Source organism: Pantherophis guttatus, chromosome 3, assembly GCF_059756535.1.
Source record: "Pantherophis guttatus breed Tessera chromosome 3, ASM5975653v1, whole genome shotgun sequence".
NCBI lineage: Eukaryota > Metazoa > Chordata > Lepidosauria > Squamata > Colubridae > Pantherophis > Pantherophis guttatus.
In genome coordinates this window covers 171021706-171039822 of record NC_142065.1, presented here as the reverse complement: position 1 = coordinate 171039822, position 18117 = coordinate 171021706, and the positions used below count along the sequence as shown (strand labels likewise).

The 18117-nt window shown below is 34.4% G+C and overlaps 1 protein-coding gene across 1 annotated transcript in view; it reads left to right on the top strand.

The window, feature by feature from the left end:
- Window positions 1-18117, top strand: part of KLHL14 (kelch like family member 14) — a 70511-nt gene that overhangs the window by 42285 nt on the left and 10109 nt on the right. The window contains exons 3-4 of the mRNA XM_034429682.3: window positions 1978-2067; window positions 7101-7179. Of these exons, the coding sequence (XP_034285573.1) occupies window positions 1978-2067; window positions 7101-7179 (169 nt within the window). The remainder of the gene's footprint in view (window positions 1-1977; window positions 2068-7100; window positions 7180-18117) is intronic.

The following is an 18117-nucleotide window of genomic DNA, read 5'->3' as shown; positions in this document are numbered from 1 at the left end:
ATTAAAATAAAATAGCATATTAATAGTATTTGTTGCTTGTAAGATATACCACCAATATATAATGTTAATTAATGCATTTTTACTAAACTTATCTGCCTATCAGTTGTTTTTGCTTAGACAGCTGCATGAGCACAGTCTATGAAAATGATATTTGACCTTTACTGGAAACTAAATATGCACCTTGCTTATTCATCATTGCTTAAGAAAAAAAAATCAGTAAGAAGCTTAAATGGGACTACTTGATCTTTAAGAAAATGTGTCCTACACAAGGAAGCTGCACATATTTCTTATTGTTATTTGCATATGCTACATTCAAGTGCATTGAAAAAAATAAAAGATAATAAAACAAATGAAATGAGAGATATATCACCCAAAATAATTCAAGTGTGAGATAGGCTGCCTCTTTTTTTGGCACTGGCAAAACAGCACAAAGTAAGAGCTGGCCCTGAGTCATATTGATTTCCCACTGCACTGGTTTCCTAAGTGCTCTATTGATCCGTGTCAAGCAATAAGTTCCCTGCCTATACATGCACATCACCTCCCCATTTGTCCTCACCTAGATTTAAGGTGCCCATATGATGAGCAGAACAAGGACATTATTTTTCCTACTGGTGACACCCAGCCAGAACTGCTGCATGTGGTACAATTTAGCTGTGTGAGTATGCATTTCAACATATGATGTTTAATACTGTCACATACCACAAAGCAATTCATTTTATGGCATTAATGCTGCATTTTTTTCCCTAGTACCTCGGAAACCTTAGGAAAAACATATAAGAAAAAGGACTTTCTCACTTTTCTCCCCTTCATAGTTACAACTTCCCCATAACAGTTTTTAAAGGAATGTTGCTCTTTCAACAAAGGGATTCCTGATTCAGTGGATGGAAAATGTTTGATTGTGCTGCTAATGACATTGTACAGGAAATTAAGCATATACATTTGGAGGAGGCATTAAATCAGCAGGACCTTAATTTAAAAACTGAAAACTATATGGAAATGCAGCATGCTTATTGCTGTGTGAGAAAAAGCTATTGAATAGTTTGAAATTTTGATGTGGAAATGTTGCCTACAGATTGTATTTTGGCTGAGGGTATTTTTTAAAAACATTTTGTAAATCTATTTTTTTTAAAAAAAATAGTATTTATTATATGATTACAGAGCACTGTCTAACTATTGCATTTTATGAAATATTTCTACTTTGTAGGGTACAGTTTATATACAGTGTTTACTGTAATTTGTTGTTAGCAAGCTAAACTTTGTCCGGAGTGGATGCTAAGACTGCCTCAAAAATCTAGTTGATAATGCTATTGAGACTGACTGTGCATGCTAATGAGACCTTCCGCATGCTTTGGGAAGCTACTGTGACAGCTCATTCAAATCACAGAGTGCCAAAAACTGTTACAAACTTCTCTAAGCTCTTTTGTTTTATAATATCAATTATGCTGGAATTTTCCAAGGCTCTGTATCGCTAAGGAAGTTGCTTTCAGTTGCAGATACAGAACAAAATGTTCTTATCAGAACAGTAAGCAGATATGACAATGCCACTGACCATCTAAACAGGTTATAAGGATTGATTCACAGCAGGTTTTAGATCATTGAGCGCATTTACTGGGACTAAAAAAAATGAGAGTCTAAATTTGAACGAATGAAAGCAAATATATGTCTCCCAGGATAATGTTGCAGGATCCAATCTGAGTCGGTTACCGGGACAGTTGTTGTTTCTTCTGAACTTTCGGACTCATGCTGGAGTCCATCTTCAGGAAACTTTTCTCTAATAGCACACACTCTGCTAGAAAGAAGTTCCTGGAGAATGGGCTCCAGCACAAGTCCAAAAGCTCAGAAGACAAAACCTCTGGTCCTGGTGACCAACCCAGATTGAATTCTAAATTTGAACTTCCCTGAAATCCTCAGAATAACCATACTATTAAACCTACTGTTGAAATGCACCTTAATAAAATATATCTGCTTTATTCACAGTTATGCCATACAATAGTGCCCATCACTGTGTTGTGGAAGTAGAAAATTTTTTGTTCGTTCTGGGAGGAGAAGATCAGTGGAATCCTAATGGTATGTTTTAATCTATTTTAAATTTTGTATTTATATGTTTTATTCCATGGCTGTTCACCGCCCTAAGTCCTTCGGGAGTAGGGCGGTATACAAATTCAATAAAATAAATATGTATGCAATAATTAGTTGAACTATGAAAAAATACATAAATAACATTCTCTACACAAATAACTAATGGATAGAAAATCCATGAACTGCTACTTATACATGAAATAGCAACATGGTAATTTTCCTTCTTTTTTATAAATTGATTTGCCCCATCTCATCATCCACTCTAATCTCATCTGATCTGATCGGAACAGCAGATTGTTTAATGTTAGCTTCTTTGCTAAAAAAAACCCTCAGAAAACACTGAAGGAAAGATTAGGAATCTACAAGCAACCTTGAGCAATTATCTTGGGCTTCAGATTATATACCAATGATTTAGGCTGTGATTTAAAATTCATTTCTAGCAATAAAGTCTCAACTTTGAATCATTGTCCAACATTACACAGTTGTATTAGAACAAATTAGAACACAGAGTTCTAATTATCCAATTAGAACACAAGTTTTTGAGGCCTATTAAAACATTTTAGGTGTATTCTTCAAAATCTACTCAGGCAAAATCTACTCAGGACCCTCAGAATGGGTCCATAACACATGCATTTTTATAGATCCAGTTGCAGTTACAGCAGAAATATATGATAAATTTTACACATTCAGAACCAAATATATATTCTAATATGAAGCTCAAAAGTGATGTATTAAAGGATAATCTCTTAAAATAGCTATGTAAACTAACCCATACACATATATGTCTAACAAGAGATTTAAGCAACAAGCTTCTATATTTCCAAAGAAATCTTATTCCAAATCACTTTTTTAATTTAACAATCAATCCCTTCCTCTTTAGCAGAATACTTCTACATTATGATGAGAGAATAGAAAGTGGAAAGTAATTTCATGAGTTGCCCCTCTAATTTCAGTTACATCACTGATTTGGGATTTCAGCATTTCTAGTATTCACTCATAATCTCTAAAATGTTTGAATAGTTATTTCTTAATTAAGATATTTGGTGAGAATTGTTTAAAGTTGTATCAACGTTTTTTGGTACCGTTTTTATATTTTTTGTGTTTCCATTATTCACTTTTTTTTCTAGTACCAATCTAATATGATCATGTAAAATGGGTATGCATACACATTCTCAAATGCCTTCTGATTTTTCTGGTATTCCTGTATCTCTAGTCTTATCAGCGATTTACATAATGATTATGGTAAGGGCTTTTTAACGAGATTACTTTATAAATTTTCTGTGGAGAGAAATGAAATCATTTAACAGGCTTCTGAACAAAGCAGAAGAACAATATGCCTTGCAAAATTTAGAATATTGTCAAGACATCATTGAAAGGCTCATACATAAAGGCAGAGTTGCAGCTGTAGCGGTCTGTGTAACATAGATAATTATGACTGAGAAAGTATAAAACAGCTTGCAGGTACACATTTTCACTTCAAAATGCCAGAAGATCCAGCTGAAATTACGTATACTGCATATATTTTATTTGAAAAGCCCATTGCAGCATCTGTGCTAAACCAAACTGTATCAAAGCATTACATCTGTTCATTTCTTTACAAACTAAGCTAAGCAATCTTCTCTAATAGCATTATTTCAATAGAGTTTTAAAAATTATTTATTTAAGTCAGTGTTCTGGAAAAAATAACTCTTGCAGTCTGTTCTTAACAAGCTATTCTATAAAAAGATTACAGATAATTTATTTATAGAAGTAAATGCTATAGAGCTTACCTGAAGGGTGATGTTATTGAATTTCTTTAACCAAAAAAACAGGCAACCATCTACATTAGACTAGTTGGATGGTAGGTCTCCCCAACTGCTACACTAAATTCAGAAGGATAATTTCCAAGCTATTTCACTCAAATTGAAATTGTTGGTTTTGGTTTTTGCTAGTTTATTTATTTATTTATTTACCATATTTTTTGGACTATAAGAAGCACTAGTGTATAAGATGCACCAAGATTTCGAAGAGGTAAGCAAGAAAAAAAGTTTTTGCCCTCCCTGGCCCCCAGGAGCACTCTGCAGGCTTCCCAAAGCCTCTGTGTGTCCTTTAAAATGGGACCCGCGGGGTGGGGCTTCGGGAGGCCAAAAATGGCTGTATTCGGTGTATAAGACGGGCCAACATTTCCACCCTCTTTTGTGGGGGGGGAGTGCATCTTATACTCAGAAAAGTACAGTATGTAGCCACTCATCTCAAGTACATAACTCTAGGAGGCTCATAAAATTAGAACCAAAATATATACAAATATTAAACTCAATCAAGAAATAAAATACACAATACTCAAAGAATCATAGAATCATGACCAAGAAATGTGCTCCATCTCATATACAGGGCCCCAGGCTCAGCTGCAGAATCAATCCTTCAAAGCCTTCCAAAAAGCCAGCAGATTGGGGGCCAACCTAATTACAGGATGAATGATGTTCCAGGGAGTGGGCCTCACAGCAGAAAAGCCTTTTTTTCGCCCCAGAGGCTCAGCCAACACTCCTTGGTTGATGGAACGTATCGTATGCCTCACTTGCGAGATTTGACAGGATGGGTAGAAACAGTCAGCATGAAATGGTTCCATAAGTAACCCAAGCCATATAGGATTTTTAAAGGTAATTACCAGAATGTTGAATTGCATCTGGAAGCAAACTGATAGTGATGGTGTTACATGATCCAAATAGCTAGTACCAGTAAATTACCTGTTGCTGTATTTTGCATCAACTGAAGTTTATCAATGCTCTTCAAGGGCAGCCCCATGCACAGTACATTACAGTCATCCAAATGGGAGGTCACAAGGGGCACAAATGATCATGACATCCTGATCTCTGAATGGGCACAAATGATGTATAACATGAAGACATACAAAGGCCCTCCTTTCCATGGCTGCCACTGGTTCTTTGAGCAGGAGCTACAGGTCTGGGAGGACCCCAAATTCCACATTGCTTCTTCCTGAGACAGTGACGCTGCATCCAGAAATGAAAATGGAAGGTTCCCAGAACCAGGAAGTCCCCAAAGCCACACAATCTTACGTGGGTTGAGTTGAAACCTGTTGTGCCCCTTCCAGACCCACACAGCCTTTAGGCACTAGGATAAGACTTATGTTGTATCATTCAAATGGTCTGGGGTGGAGATAAAAATGCTGGGTATCAGCAGCAGATTCATCCCAAACTGTTAAAACACCTTTCTGGCAGCTTTATGTAGATGTTAAACAGGAGAGGAGAACATACCAAAATTTGCAGCACCTTACATAGAAGAAGATGCAATCATAGTGGAGAAATTTACTTTATTGATCTACCTTCTCAAATTCCAGAACTAATGTCATGGATTTGGAAGATAAAAAAACTGTTTGTCCTAGCTCTTAACCGTGACGTTCATGTTTCCTGATGAAAGCTACAGGAAAGCTACACAGAATATTCTGGTGACCCACAGGAAGGGACACGATACCGTAGCATAACGCTGAAAAACCTGAAAGCAAGGAATTATCCTTTTCTTTGCTTCCATTTTTAAAACCTGGACAGAAAGCCTGATTTTTTTAATAATTTGTAAACAAATATAACTACTCTTACTTCAACAACAACAAAAAAAAAACCCAAGGAGTCATCTCATCTTCCTGACAGAGATGCATTTTAGGAGTGATATATGTGGTACAATAAATGTACGTGCTCCACAGCTTTGCTTGCCATTTATCAGCAAAGAACAAAACCTTTAGCTCATTCTTTGTTTTGTCTAAAAAAATTTCTTATTCAATTTCTGAATATCAGAAGACAGACAAAGAAGAGCTGGAAAGGGTGAAATGGAGAAGGTATAACTGGAAGATGAAAGATTAATAACAATAAATGGGAGATTTGGAAGGGAAAGTATATGTGAAGGGAAAAAAGAATTGATATTCTAGGAAAAATGGAATTATGCTGGGAGGTACTAATTGACATGACAGATAGTACTTCTGGGTAACTTGTGTTAATAGGAGAAATTCATATAAATAAGGGACTCCTTAGTGCTCTTTAGAAGTATGAAATAATTTGAATCACATGACATAACTAGAAAATATAAATCAAATTATTTACATGCTTAGTTTTGAATGCCAAAATCTCTATTTCGTTGCCACTGAATTTTGAATTTAATTCCATGAACAAAGCACTTTGTAAGCATCATGGTTTTGATAGAGAAATACATGATTTAACTGTGATGTAGTTATGCTGTAATTTTAAATTGCATGCAAGGAATAATTTTTTTTTAAAGATTTCTGCATTGAAGGCTCAGTTATTAAACAGAAATTGTAATGCACTCTCCTTGCTCAAGTCTTTCTTTTGATGTTTATAAGAATATAACGTGCATTCAATATAGTTTAATATCTTGGAGGCATAGTTTTTTTCATGACTGGCATATATAAGTCCTTATGAAATACAGGGTGAAGTAATAACTAATGCTTTTTCATATTTAACTAAATAAATTTGACTAGATAAAGCTGCAGGGAAATGTTGTTAATTTTTTATCGGTCTAAATAAAAACATCCGTAATTGTTGTTCACAAGTAAAAAGACTGATGCTATAAAACTGTGACTTGCAATCATACAGCATCAGCAGCCACCCTACTATTAAAACAGAATGAGGCAAATGGCAAATGCTCAGGGGCATGGAAAGTAATGAAAAGTGGGAGTACACAACTGTGTCTTATGTTTACCCCTTAAGTTCATCTACTCAGATGTTTTGAAGAATGCTACTTATTAGTTCTGTGCAACATATTCCTACACTATCTGAGAAGCAAATATGGCTGGTTCAATAAGTTACATGTGTGTGCCCCTTCATATTCTTCTGGATTGGGTTAGCATTGCTAGTCCTACTATACATCCTAATACTGGAATGAGAGGGTTTTTTGGTCAACCTAATCATCTGTATTTTAATGGAGAAAAATTTTCCTTTTAGTCTTCAAGTAACAAAAGGCTTTGGGTCAGTCCTTCAAAAAGCAAAGAGCTAAATGTGAAATTAATCTCTTTACAGGCAAACACAGTACAAATTTCGTCAGCCGATATGATCCTAGGTTTAACAGCTGGATACAACTTCCACCTATGCAAGAAAGGTAAAACTTACTACATGTTTGGAAAATGGCGGTATTGCAATGAATGGTAGTACTTTCTCTGAGACAGAGCAGCACGAGAGAGAAATGAAATGCTATGTTTTTTTTTTCTTATTAATAAGAGAAAAGAATCATTTTGAGTTGTGAAATTAATGTTCTGTTTGGAAGCCTTAGAATGTGTAATTTCTTAAGTTTCTTAACATTTGATTGTAGCATGTCATATAAAATCTAACATTGCTGTTTTCTCTTAAGATAGAAAAAAGTTATGATATTCATTCATGGCTTTTCTTAAGTTCAGTATGGTTGGAAATTGACTTCCTAGTGCAGCTTAGGAGCTGATAGGTCATATGTGTTGGCAGTTAAACCACAGCATCTGGATAACTGCTGTAGGGCTGCAGTTTCTGTATAATCAGGCAGAGAAAGTTGATTGAAGCATGCTAGCAATGAAACGATTTCTTCTTTTGATCTGAACCTTATCAACCCATTGTTTTATTTTTTTTTAATTGAAATATTTACAATGCTTATTTTATGCAAGCCCACCTGCTAACAAATACACTTTTTAATCAGTCCTGTATTATTCAAATTGATACCAAAGTACTGATATATCAAATAATTAAACTGTTAAAAGGTTAGGTGCCAACAGTTTTTAAAAAAACACCTCGCAAATTTACTAAATGGAACAAACAAAGCATTGGTACTCAGCCATAGGAAATATACTGTAAAGCCTTTGAACAAAGCAGTAAGAGCTACACTTCCAAGCTTTCTGTTTGTTTGTTTATTTGCCATATGGAGTGAAAGCTAATTAGGGAACCCCTAAATTTAATGTAGCTGATTACATAGGCAGCTTGTAAATCAAGAGTTGCAATTTTAAGATAAAAGTCATAATCCAGATCTTAAGACATTGATGAACTCTTATCTAAAGCATTTGGGGATACCCTTTAGCTAGGACATCCATAAAAACGGAAGATGTTCAGCTCATTATCCATTTGAATAAATCTACTTCTCCCAGCCTCACTGCCTCTAACTTAAAGCAGATTTAATGTCTGTACTGAGTATATTACATCTACAGATATATTGAGGTAGAGAGCATCCTCAGTATTTTCATACAAGCCTAACTCAAATTTCAAATATAAATAAAAGTACCAAAAACCCTGCAATCTATTAAATATTGTGGGTTTGTTGCTAATTGGGTTTCACAGTAAGGTCATTGACCTTTACAGCAAAATCTATATAGCTTATAAAGTGTTTCAAGGCAGATTTTAAGCATCTAATAATTCTTTAATAAAAAGGCCTTATATACTCCTGCAGTTTTCTAACAGAATATCTGTGAACCTTTACAATTTTTTTTCAAATTTTTTGATCAAATTTTATTTATGTTCCTATTTACCTATCATATCTATAATACAAGCCACAGAAGAAATAAAATAATTTAAAAGTAAAGAGTTCCGTATAATCTAGTGTTTTACTGTTTTTGCTGTACCTCTTTTAGAACAGAGACAATATGGGTGAAGAAGGACAACTTTAATAGCTTCCAAATTGTCTAGCAAAATAGCATACGGACAAGGTCCCCCACATCACTGGTTTACAGTACATAGATAGGGAAGCATGCAGGCATAATTTGGGGGTTTTCCCAAAAAGCAAGACTTGGAAGAATCACTGATTCTTGCTTTTTGGAAGAAACCTTGTGTTGTGGCCCGCCAGCGGCCTGTGCGGATTGTTGCTGATCCCGACGACAAGGAGGCTGGTGTGCTGCGCCAGCAGCTGTGCAACCGGCACTCGAGTCGGACAGCGAGGAGGCTGAAGAAGATGTGGTGCCAGAGGCAGGGATTCAGTCAGGGCCTTCAGAACCTCCAGAGGCTCCTTTAAGTGAAGAGGATGAAGAGGAGGAGCCTCTTCTCAATGCACAGGCATGCAGAGCTGCCAAAAGGCAGGAGTGGTTCTTCAGGAGGAGGTCTCCTCGAGACTAAGGCTTGGGGCTAATTGGCCACTCCCTTAACCTATTTAAGAAAGGACGCAGCTTGCAACAAGCTGCAGGAAACAACTTTAGTTCGCTAATCATCGCGTTGGGATGTCTCTGCAACCTTGCTTCTGGGCTTTCTGCCAACTCCAGTAAGACTCTGACTATTTTATCTGTGGAATTCTGGCAGGCTGTTAAGAACGCTTATTAACAGCCGGCGTTTGCTAAAACTGCGTTATTTGAGTAAACTAAGTTTTGTTCAGAGTTTGTCTGTGCTGTGTTCTTTGGGATCTGTAGCTGGGGCAGAACACCTTGTGGGGAGATGTCGTTTTGTATGCTTCTGATTATTGGGGTGCCTAGAAGATTGACAAGCTTAGCTTCTCTTGGAAAGAACATTCTCATTCCTGGCAAGATTCAGTTATATGAAGCTTGTGACTTGCTGGAAATGTAAGACACAGTATCACAAAGATATACAGAGTACAGAGGAAGACACAATGAAGGCACAACAAAAGATGAAATTTTAGTATTGCCACACCCTTATTTTACAACAGTAAAGGTTTGGCCAGCAACTGAATTAGCCTGGTATCTATTCACTTAATCTCAAGAGACATGTTGTAGCCATGCAGATTTTAAAAGTACCGGTAAGAACAGTTGGAATTCATATTCAAAATACCGAAGGCTAAATTGAATTTCCAGTTACAGCATATTACATTCCAGAAATGTAACATTAATTAGTACAAACTATATTAAGGCTTGTGGCGTATTTGAAAAATATAACAGAAAATGTTAATATTACCACTCCAAGGAAGCTCTGATAATTAAAGAGTTTAGTACAGGATTAAATTGTTTGGCTGATGTCAATATCAGAGTGTCCATATCACACACCAACCTTTTTCATACAAAGCAGTAGGAAATTAGGGGTCCTTGGTGCTCTCTGTGTTTGGTTGTTTACTTGCAGACATTTCATTACCCAAACTAGGTAACATCAACATGCATCCACAATAGGAAATTCATCCAATCTGGAAAGCTCTGGAAGGCAGCATTGTTACCTCCCACTGGGAAGTACCTTTTCTAATTTGCAGCTTGTTTCACCTCGTGGATCTTTTTTGTGGAGAAATTCTTGTTTCACCTCATGGATCTCCTTTCTGGTGTGATTGAGTCAAAACTTCATCAAATCAAAATATTTCTTCAAACCCTAATGTCTTTATTTTTTGTAGTAGTTGGCTGAAATAGCATTATATATTGTTAAATAGAGATAATCTTAGGAAAAATCCAATGTAATTTGAATGGAAACCTACTTTTATTTCTATTAACCTATCTACATATTTATTTAATTTCAAAATAGCCAACTCCTAAAGTCCTTTGAAATTGTTTCTATTTCTCTCTTCTCTCTCAACTCAAACTAAATTTCAATTCCACTCAGCTACCTACTACTAGGTACCACTTATTTTCTAGTCATGTTCATTTAATATCAGTAATCAGCACAATTGTCACGGGCACACTGTAGTCTTCACATATTTCCTCAGTTTGATTGTATCAACAGTTCATTTTTTGTTCTAATCTCAACTTTTCAAATAGGCATTTGATTCAAATAGGTATTTTGTGACATAACACTAATATGATTTGCCCCACTTCCATCTCCTCAAACACACATTATCATTTTGTCTTCTCTCTCATTGAAAAATATCTCCATGACAGTTCTTGTCCAGTTAACATGATTAATTAGAATTAGATTCATTCAGATGTCATTGTTAGGGACTCTCATCTTATATTGCTTTGGAAGAAAGGAAGATATTAGTTTTAACAGAGATGAGATAGCTTGCTTACAGAAATAATTGAGTTGGATTCAGTTTGTGGAACCATGTTAACTATTTGCTTACAACAGTTCTGGAATCCAAAAGCCAAGAAACTTTATAAACTACATTAATTACAAAGAGTTCTCTATTGTGATTACAGCCCAGTTGAAGGGTTGATAGACTTTCCCTATGTTTCTTTTCTTTTAAAAATTGAAGACCTGTATGCCATTTGTCCATTAAACGTGCAGTACCTTATAGAACTTTGGCTTAACTGCCATACTGTTTTGCAACTTAAGCTAAGTGGCATTGATCAATTATTACTTATTTTAAAAAATAAGTTTATAAAGATTTCATGGAGAATTCTCAGTTGCCATTATTGTTATAGGTGGTCAGCAGTTAAGGCTATGGCTGCTGGTAAGATGTATCTATTATTCTGGAGAAAAATGGCCCCATACCAGTCTAAAGGAATATGAGCAATCTCTCCAAGAATTTCCAGCTTAAAGTTTTCAAATTCCAAGCTTCGCTGAATAATTCTGAGTCAGTGCAATGTAGCTGAAAATATTAGCTTTTCTGTTAGCTTATAGAAAAGACTAAGAAATGGATACAATATGCATCTTGTGCTATCATTATCTCTATAGCTTAATCACCAAGACCATTATAAGGCTAACATGGTTCTGTTAGCAGGGGAAATGGTGTTTAGATGGTGGAATTGGATCAGCTTGGAGCTTCTTGGAGCATTTTTCCATTCTGAATGTCAACCAATTTGACCAGATTGTAAATGGGATACATCATTTTCCTGAGCTTTATAACAATGAATTTCATCTATACTTTAAGAAGTAAGGGTGCCACCTTCCTTTCTCATTCAGCCACTGACCCAATCTGGACTATAATATTGAAAAACAGCACAGTGTTTCAATCATAAACTCTTCAATGGAAAGTGTCCCTCTAAAAGAATTTGGTGTTGCTATAATTACTCATAATTTTGATACATACTCAGTGTAAAACAGATTATCAACCTGCAAGATTCTGGGCAAAAATCATTGTCCTTGGAATTCAAGAAAGATGTTCTTACCTTTCTCGGGTATCTACATTGTAAAAGTTACCTAAGTATGTTTATTAAATTTATATGTTGCCCGTCTCACTGTCCAAAGTTCAATTACAGGGCCTTTTTTTTCATAAGGCTCTGAAGGATTTATGATTGAACCAATATCCTGATATGGAAGAACAATTCAATATAATATATTTTACCAGAGATAGCAAGATATTTCTGGTGATCTGATATATATATATGATATATATGAGGAGGTTATTCCTTTCTGAAATTGCATTTTTAATGTAACATTTTAGCATGGAAGTTTTTTTTATAGCAATTAAATGTTACATTAATTAATTAGAGCTCTGTGGCTCAAATGTAATTTATTTGGTGGGAAAGAAGGAAACAGAAACTTAAAACATACTACTAGCAGTTTGCCAATAAAATACACTTTTAAAGTTGAAACACAATGTTATATTTTTGTTCCTAACAGTGACACTATGTGGATGAAGTAAAAAATGCACACTGGCAATAAGTTTGTTACAAAAAGTGTTTCTAAATAAGGAGTTGCAAAGAGTATATTTCAAATTATACATTTGTAATTGTTTAATCATGCATTCTGAATGCATACCCAGCATACTGTGAGGACCTTATATCTTGCATAAGTGCACTTATGAAGTAACTGGCACAAATGTGTCAGAAATTATGGTTAGCAAGGACTGTTGCATGTAGTATGGATATAACTAATGTTGTTAATCCAGTCTACACCTATAGCTTAATATAAAGCATTATGTGAAACTATAACTTGGCCAGTCATAATGTGTGGTGGAGATCTATAATTATGAGTCCATCTGGACAGAGCATATGGAGGACTATGACTTGGATTGTAAGAGCATGAATCAACAAATGAAATTAAGGAAAAAATAGATTTTTGTGTGTGAGAAAATAAAGAGAAAGGAGGTAGTAATGCTCAAAAGTGTGGAGAAAGGGAATGGTTACATCAGAAAATATGAATATATATCTGTAGGCAATTGTTCATGTGCATAAAATTTGGAATCCTTATTTGGGTGATACAGTAGTAGCCTAAATGTGATAATGAAAGAAACAGTGCTGAATTCTGCAAAAATTGTGAAACTTCTTGTTAGGTGACACGAATGGAGAAATAAAGAGGGAACAAGACAAGTGAGTTCTGAAAAAATAAGTTATTTCAGAGACTCATGAGTGAATTAAAATAATGACTGGGAGTATTTGCTTAGAAAAGGAACTCTGTTTTGAATATGTGGTGTAAGCATAAGTTTTCATTTATATATTGCAAGAAAATGAACATATAGCTATTTTGTTACATGACTAATTTGTTTATTATGAAGAACATGAGAGAATAAGTGAAAGATATGTAGTGTGAATGTGAAACTAGATTATTTTCTTGATAATGTCAAGAGTGGATCTTTAGGAAAAAAAAATTTTTTTTTTTAAATTTGATTTATATGCCGCCCTTCTCCGGAGACTCAGGGCAGCTTACAATGCGTTAAGCAATAGCCTTCATACTTTTGTATATTTATACAAAGTCAGCTTATTGCCCCCACAAACTGGGTCCTCATTTCACCTACCTTAGAAAGGATGGAAGGCTGAGTCAACCTTGAGCCTTGGAGAGATTCGAACCAGCAGTAATTGCAGGCAGTTGTGTTAATAACAGGGTGCTTAGACCACTGTACCATCAAGGCAAATTTGCATATGGAATAAAAGCAATAAGGTTAAAGTAACTAAAAAGATGATAAAAGACTTTAGAAAAGAAAGTATGAGCTTAGTGTAAAAAAAGAATCTCCCAAAAGTGAAAAGAAAAATATTACAGTGAGCCACATAAGCATATGAACGTATTGTAATGGGAAATAGGAAAAAAATGCTTGATGGAATGATGATGAAGAAGCAGCTGTGGATGAGGAAAACAGAAAATAAGAATTATTGCTGCAAAAAAATGAGAGAAATATATAATATGGACAGAGGCAAAGTTGCAAAAATGTAGCTAAAGTGAGCAAAGAAGGGTTAAAATTAAGGAAAGGAAGAAAATGCAGAATGATTTAAATGGAAATAATTGTTTTGAAAATAATGAGAGCTGAAAAAGAAGATTCCATAAGAGCAAATGGAATTAAAAATGATGAAATAATTTGGAATATGACCTAGATTACTCCTAAACCATTGCAACAATTCTCTCTCTTGGAATTCAGATTCACACTGGAGTTTTCACAGGGAAAAAAGAACACAACTGGCTTTATTGCTGTCATAAGTAATTATTGTAGCAACAAAGATCTACTTCTACAGACTTTTAAAGAATGAAATCTCAATCCTAAGCAATTTTTTAGTGTTTTAAGAATACTGTAAGACATTTTTGCTGTGTGTTTGTCTATACTCTGCTTACATAAATGGCTTATTTGTCCTCAAGTTTCTTGTTGCACACTTTGACAGCTCTGATTTTCAGAGGAAGAACCAGAAGTGAGGAAATGCTTGAAGTATTTTAGACAACTTCATGGGAATGAATCTGATACTGTATGTAGAAGAGGGGAATTGAAACAAGTACTCTAAATGTTAGTGTCCAAGAAAAATGAAATGAAGGTATAAATGTCTAAAAAGTTTAAAAATGGTAAGGCTGCAGGTATAGATGATATGGCTGGAGAAACATTAAAAGATGTATGTGGTTTACTTAGGGAGTGGCAGTGTGATTTATCAACACAGCTGAAGAATGCATGTGTACCTAATGATTGGAAAATGATACTTTTGCTTCCCAATACAGAGGGAAATAATTTTTTAAAAGAGGGGAGTCCGGTTGTGAAATGTGCCTGGGGAGATGTTTGGTGTAATTTTGAGATAAATTATACAACAGGTATAAGTGAAATTTGAAAGATAGAACGAGGCTTTCTGCTAAACAGAACTAGCACAGAAAATCTGATGTCCATCCTATTAAATACATTTTTGACAAGTATAATATATACAGTACATGTATCTTTTTTATGAATCGGTTTTAAATTCAGATCTGTTAATACCATTTTAACATTTTTAAGGTCATGAATCCATTGTAAGTTAGGACTTTATTGGAGATTCTAGTACTTTGGAACTTCCATGGAATTTTCATGTTTGAAATGGCATAGAAAACATTCTTTAACTTTTCATAGAAATATGTACAGTTTTTAACTCTGTTATGGATTCTATCAAGTGAGTGAGCATTTTTTAAAAATGTTTGCAGGGTGGGTAGGCACTTTTTCACACTTCAGGATAGGTTTAAGAATACTAGTTTTTTTATTTTTTTATTTTTTATTTTATTATTTTATTTATTTTTTTTAAATAATTTTATGAAAACTAAGAAAGAAACAATACAAAAATATGTATAAAAAGAAAAAGTGTGGGGGGAAAAATAAAAAAATCCAACCCTCCCAAAAAAAGATAGTAAGAAAAAGAAACGTCTTTTCATCCCTAGCAAGTATATTCAATATTAACAATTTTATCATTGTCTTAAATTACAATAAGTATCATCTTCATTCCCTACTTCACTCCACTCTATAAATTCATCTCTAAATCTTCTCTTCACTGATCAACCAAGGTCCAATAAAAATTAACAAAAATACCCAATAACATAAGTATTTAATCTCTCTTTCCATTTAATCTAAATTCCCCTCATCCCTCTCTTAGCAATTAAACTGAAATGATAATGAAATTGAAAGTTGCTAAACATTACCAGAAGCAATAGACACCTATTTAGATATCAAAAATGATAATATAAATATTATAAATTCCTTGCACCATTTTCAAAAGAGAAACTATCCAATCCAGATAAATATTAAACACCAAAGATAACTTTAAATACAGTCAAATAAACCAGTTCTGGGATTATTTTCCTTCTTTTCAGCAATGTTGCATAAATAAAATTCTAAATCTTATTTTTTCATGAAGTTCTTTTCATCTTTATCCTAGTCCATTTGTAATTTCCATGAAGTAACTCCAGTAAATCTCTTATATTTCAGTTTAAAAGGATATATTATTTGGGTACATTATTTGTATGCCTTTTTTGTTTTTTATCATCCAATTCCACTGGTAAATCCAGCATTTCTATTTCTTACTTGCTAGTTATAATTTTTAAGTCCATCTTAAAGTCCATTTCGGTTGTCTTCAAAGGAGTTTGTTCATCTTCCGTAACAAGTTTTAGCTGTAGTAAAGATTTAAAAAGCTCAAGCACTTCACACACCCACAGATCTAAGTTTTCCTTTAAAGTAGCCATCATGTGCTTTAGTAATCAATCTTAAAAGTTTTGTTTTGCATTGAAAAGTAAACAACATAGATTTTTCTAACATGAGAGAATCTTTCTAATTAGTTTCAAAGTCTTTCTCTAAAGCAGACACCCAGCAATTTGTAGGCTCGCAGTTCCAAAGGTTTTTCCATCTTAAAGAGACAGTACAAAAAATAAACTTCAAAGTTATTAAAAAGATGAGGTTTGGTCAAACCTTGAATCCATGAAAAGTTTCATTTATGGCTAGAGCATGATTGAACCCGTGACCTTCAGCTGATTGGGAGAAGCTGCAAAAATGTCAATTTCTGCAATCTATTCACAAAAATCACTTGTAGGAGAATACATATGGACTGTCTCTAGACTTGTCTTTGTTCTGGAGATGTCTAACTGCCTTCTCTGCCATAATTTCCCTGTAATCTGTGTGGAGTGGGAGAAAAATGTTTATGTTAGCTTATCTTGCCTCATCTGATGTCTGAATTCTGGTTGTCTTTTTTAGTGAAAATATTTACAGTCCGTGCAATAAAACATCATCTGGAATGTGTTTGAGTTGAAGATGAATTACCTTAAACTTTGATTCTTGGCTTATTTATACAGGGACACGGATGCCAGATTACTTTTAAGGAATAAATGAAATGAGTGTTCAAAAAATAACTCTTAGGACTTTCAGAAGCACTGAAAATTATTGAAACTGACTGTCTGAAAAGATGTTAGGTAGCAATATTGATTCCTTAGTAAACTTTTATATTTCTTTTGAAATATGGCCATGGAAACAGGCAGATAAATAAGTTTTTGTTCAGAATTAGCCAGAGAAATCTTTTTTGGAAAGAACAAATGTAATACAAGGAAAGTTGTTCTGTTTGCAGTAGTGCAGAAAGAAGAAGAAAAGCGATAATTGAAGAAAAAATTTGATGATGTGGTTCTCTTAGTAAATTGAGAACAATGACCCTTGAAGGACCATAAAGAAAGTGAATGTCAAGCTAATTTATTATTGTTACATTATCTGTCCTAACTTTAAACTTGTCTTACTGAGTTATTAAATCCTAGCCTGATACCAAATGCACCAAATGTTAATGACTATCTGAATAAATCCAACACAGTCAACATTGCATTGTTTTGTCTTCTGTCTTATCTATAATGTTTCACCTATAATATCTCACCTATATGTCGTCCTAATATCAGTTTACTTAGAATATAGCATCTTTTATACAGGACACTGCTTCTCCCTTCCTTATAAAAGGTCTCTTCCTCCATGTTTTTGAAACAAGTGGGCAAAAGATGTTCAGCATCTTGTTAATCACTACACTTATGAAATCTTACAATTAGGTCATAGAAGCAGTTGCTCTTTTAAAAGTTATTCTGGGGTTCTTTTCTGTATCTCTGATCTGTTTAACAATGTTTCTTCTAGCCTGAAGAGTAGTTATTAATTTTTTTATTATTATTATTAGTTTTGATTTATATGCCGCCCTTCTCCGGAGACTCAGGGCGGCTTACAAGGCGTTAAGCAATAGCTTTCATACTTTTGTATATTTTATACAAAGTCAGCTTATTGCACCCACAAACCGGGTCCTCATTTTACCTACCTTAGAAATGATGGAAGGCTGAGTCAACCTTGAGCCTGGTGAGAATTGAACTCGCAGTAATTGCAGGCAGCTGGAAGCTAAATACTACCTTTAACAGTAGCATTAGTCTGCTGCGCCACTCATGCTCCTAAATTAGTTATTAATACCATCCTTTATACATTATGAATTTGTTTTATCTCTTTCACAGTCATCTATGTTATTGGCATCAAATTCCAAAATTTAACAATATGCTGTGTGAAGTATTCCATGGTTTGAGTGTTCCATTATTGGATGATTCTTAAATTCTAATATCTTGAGGATGG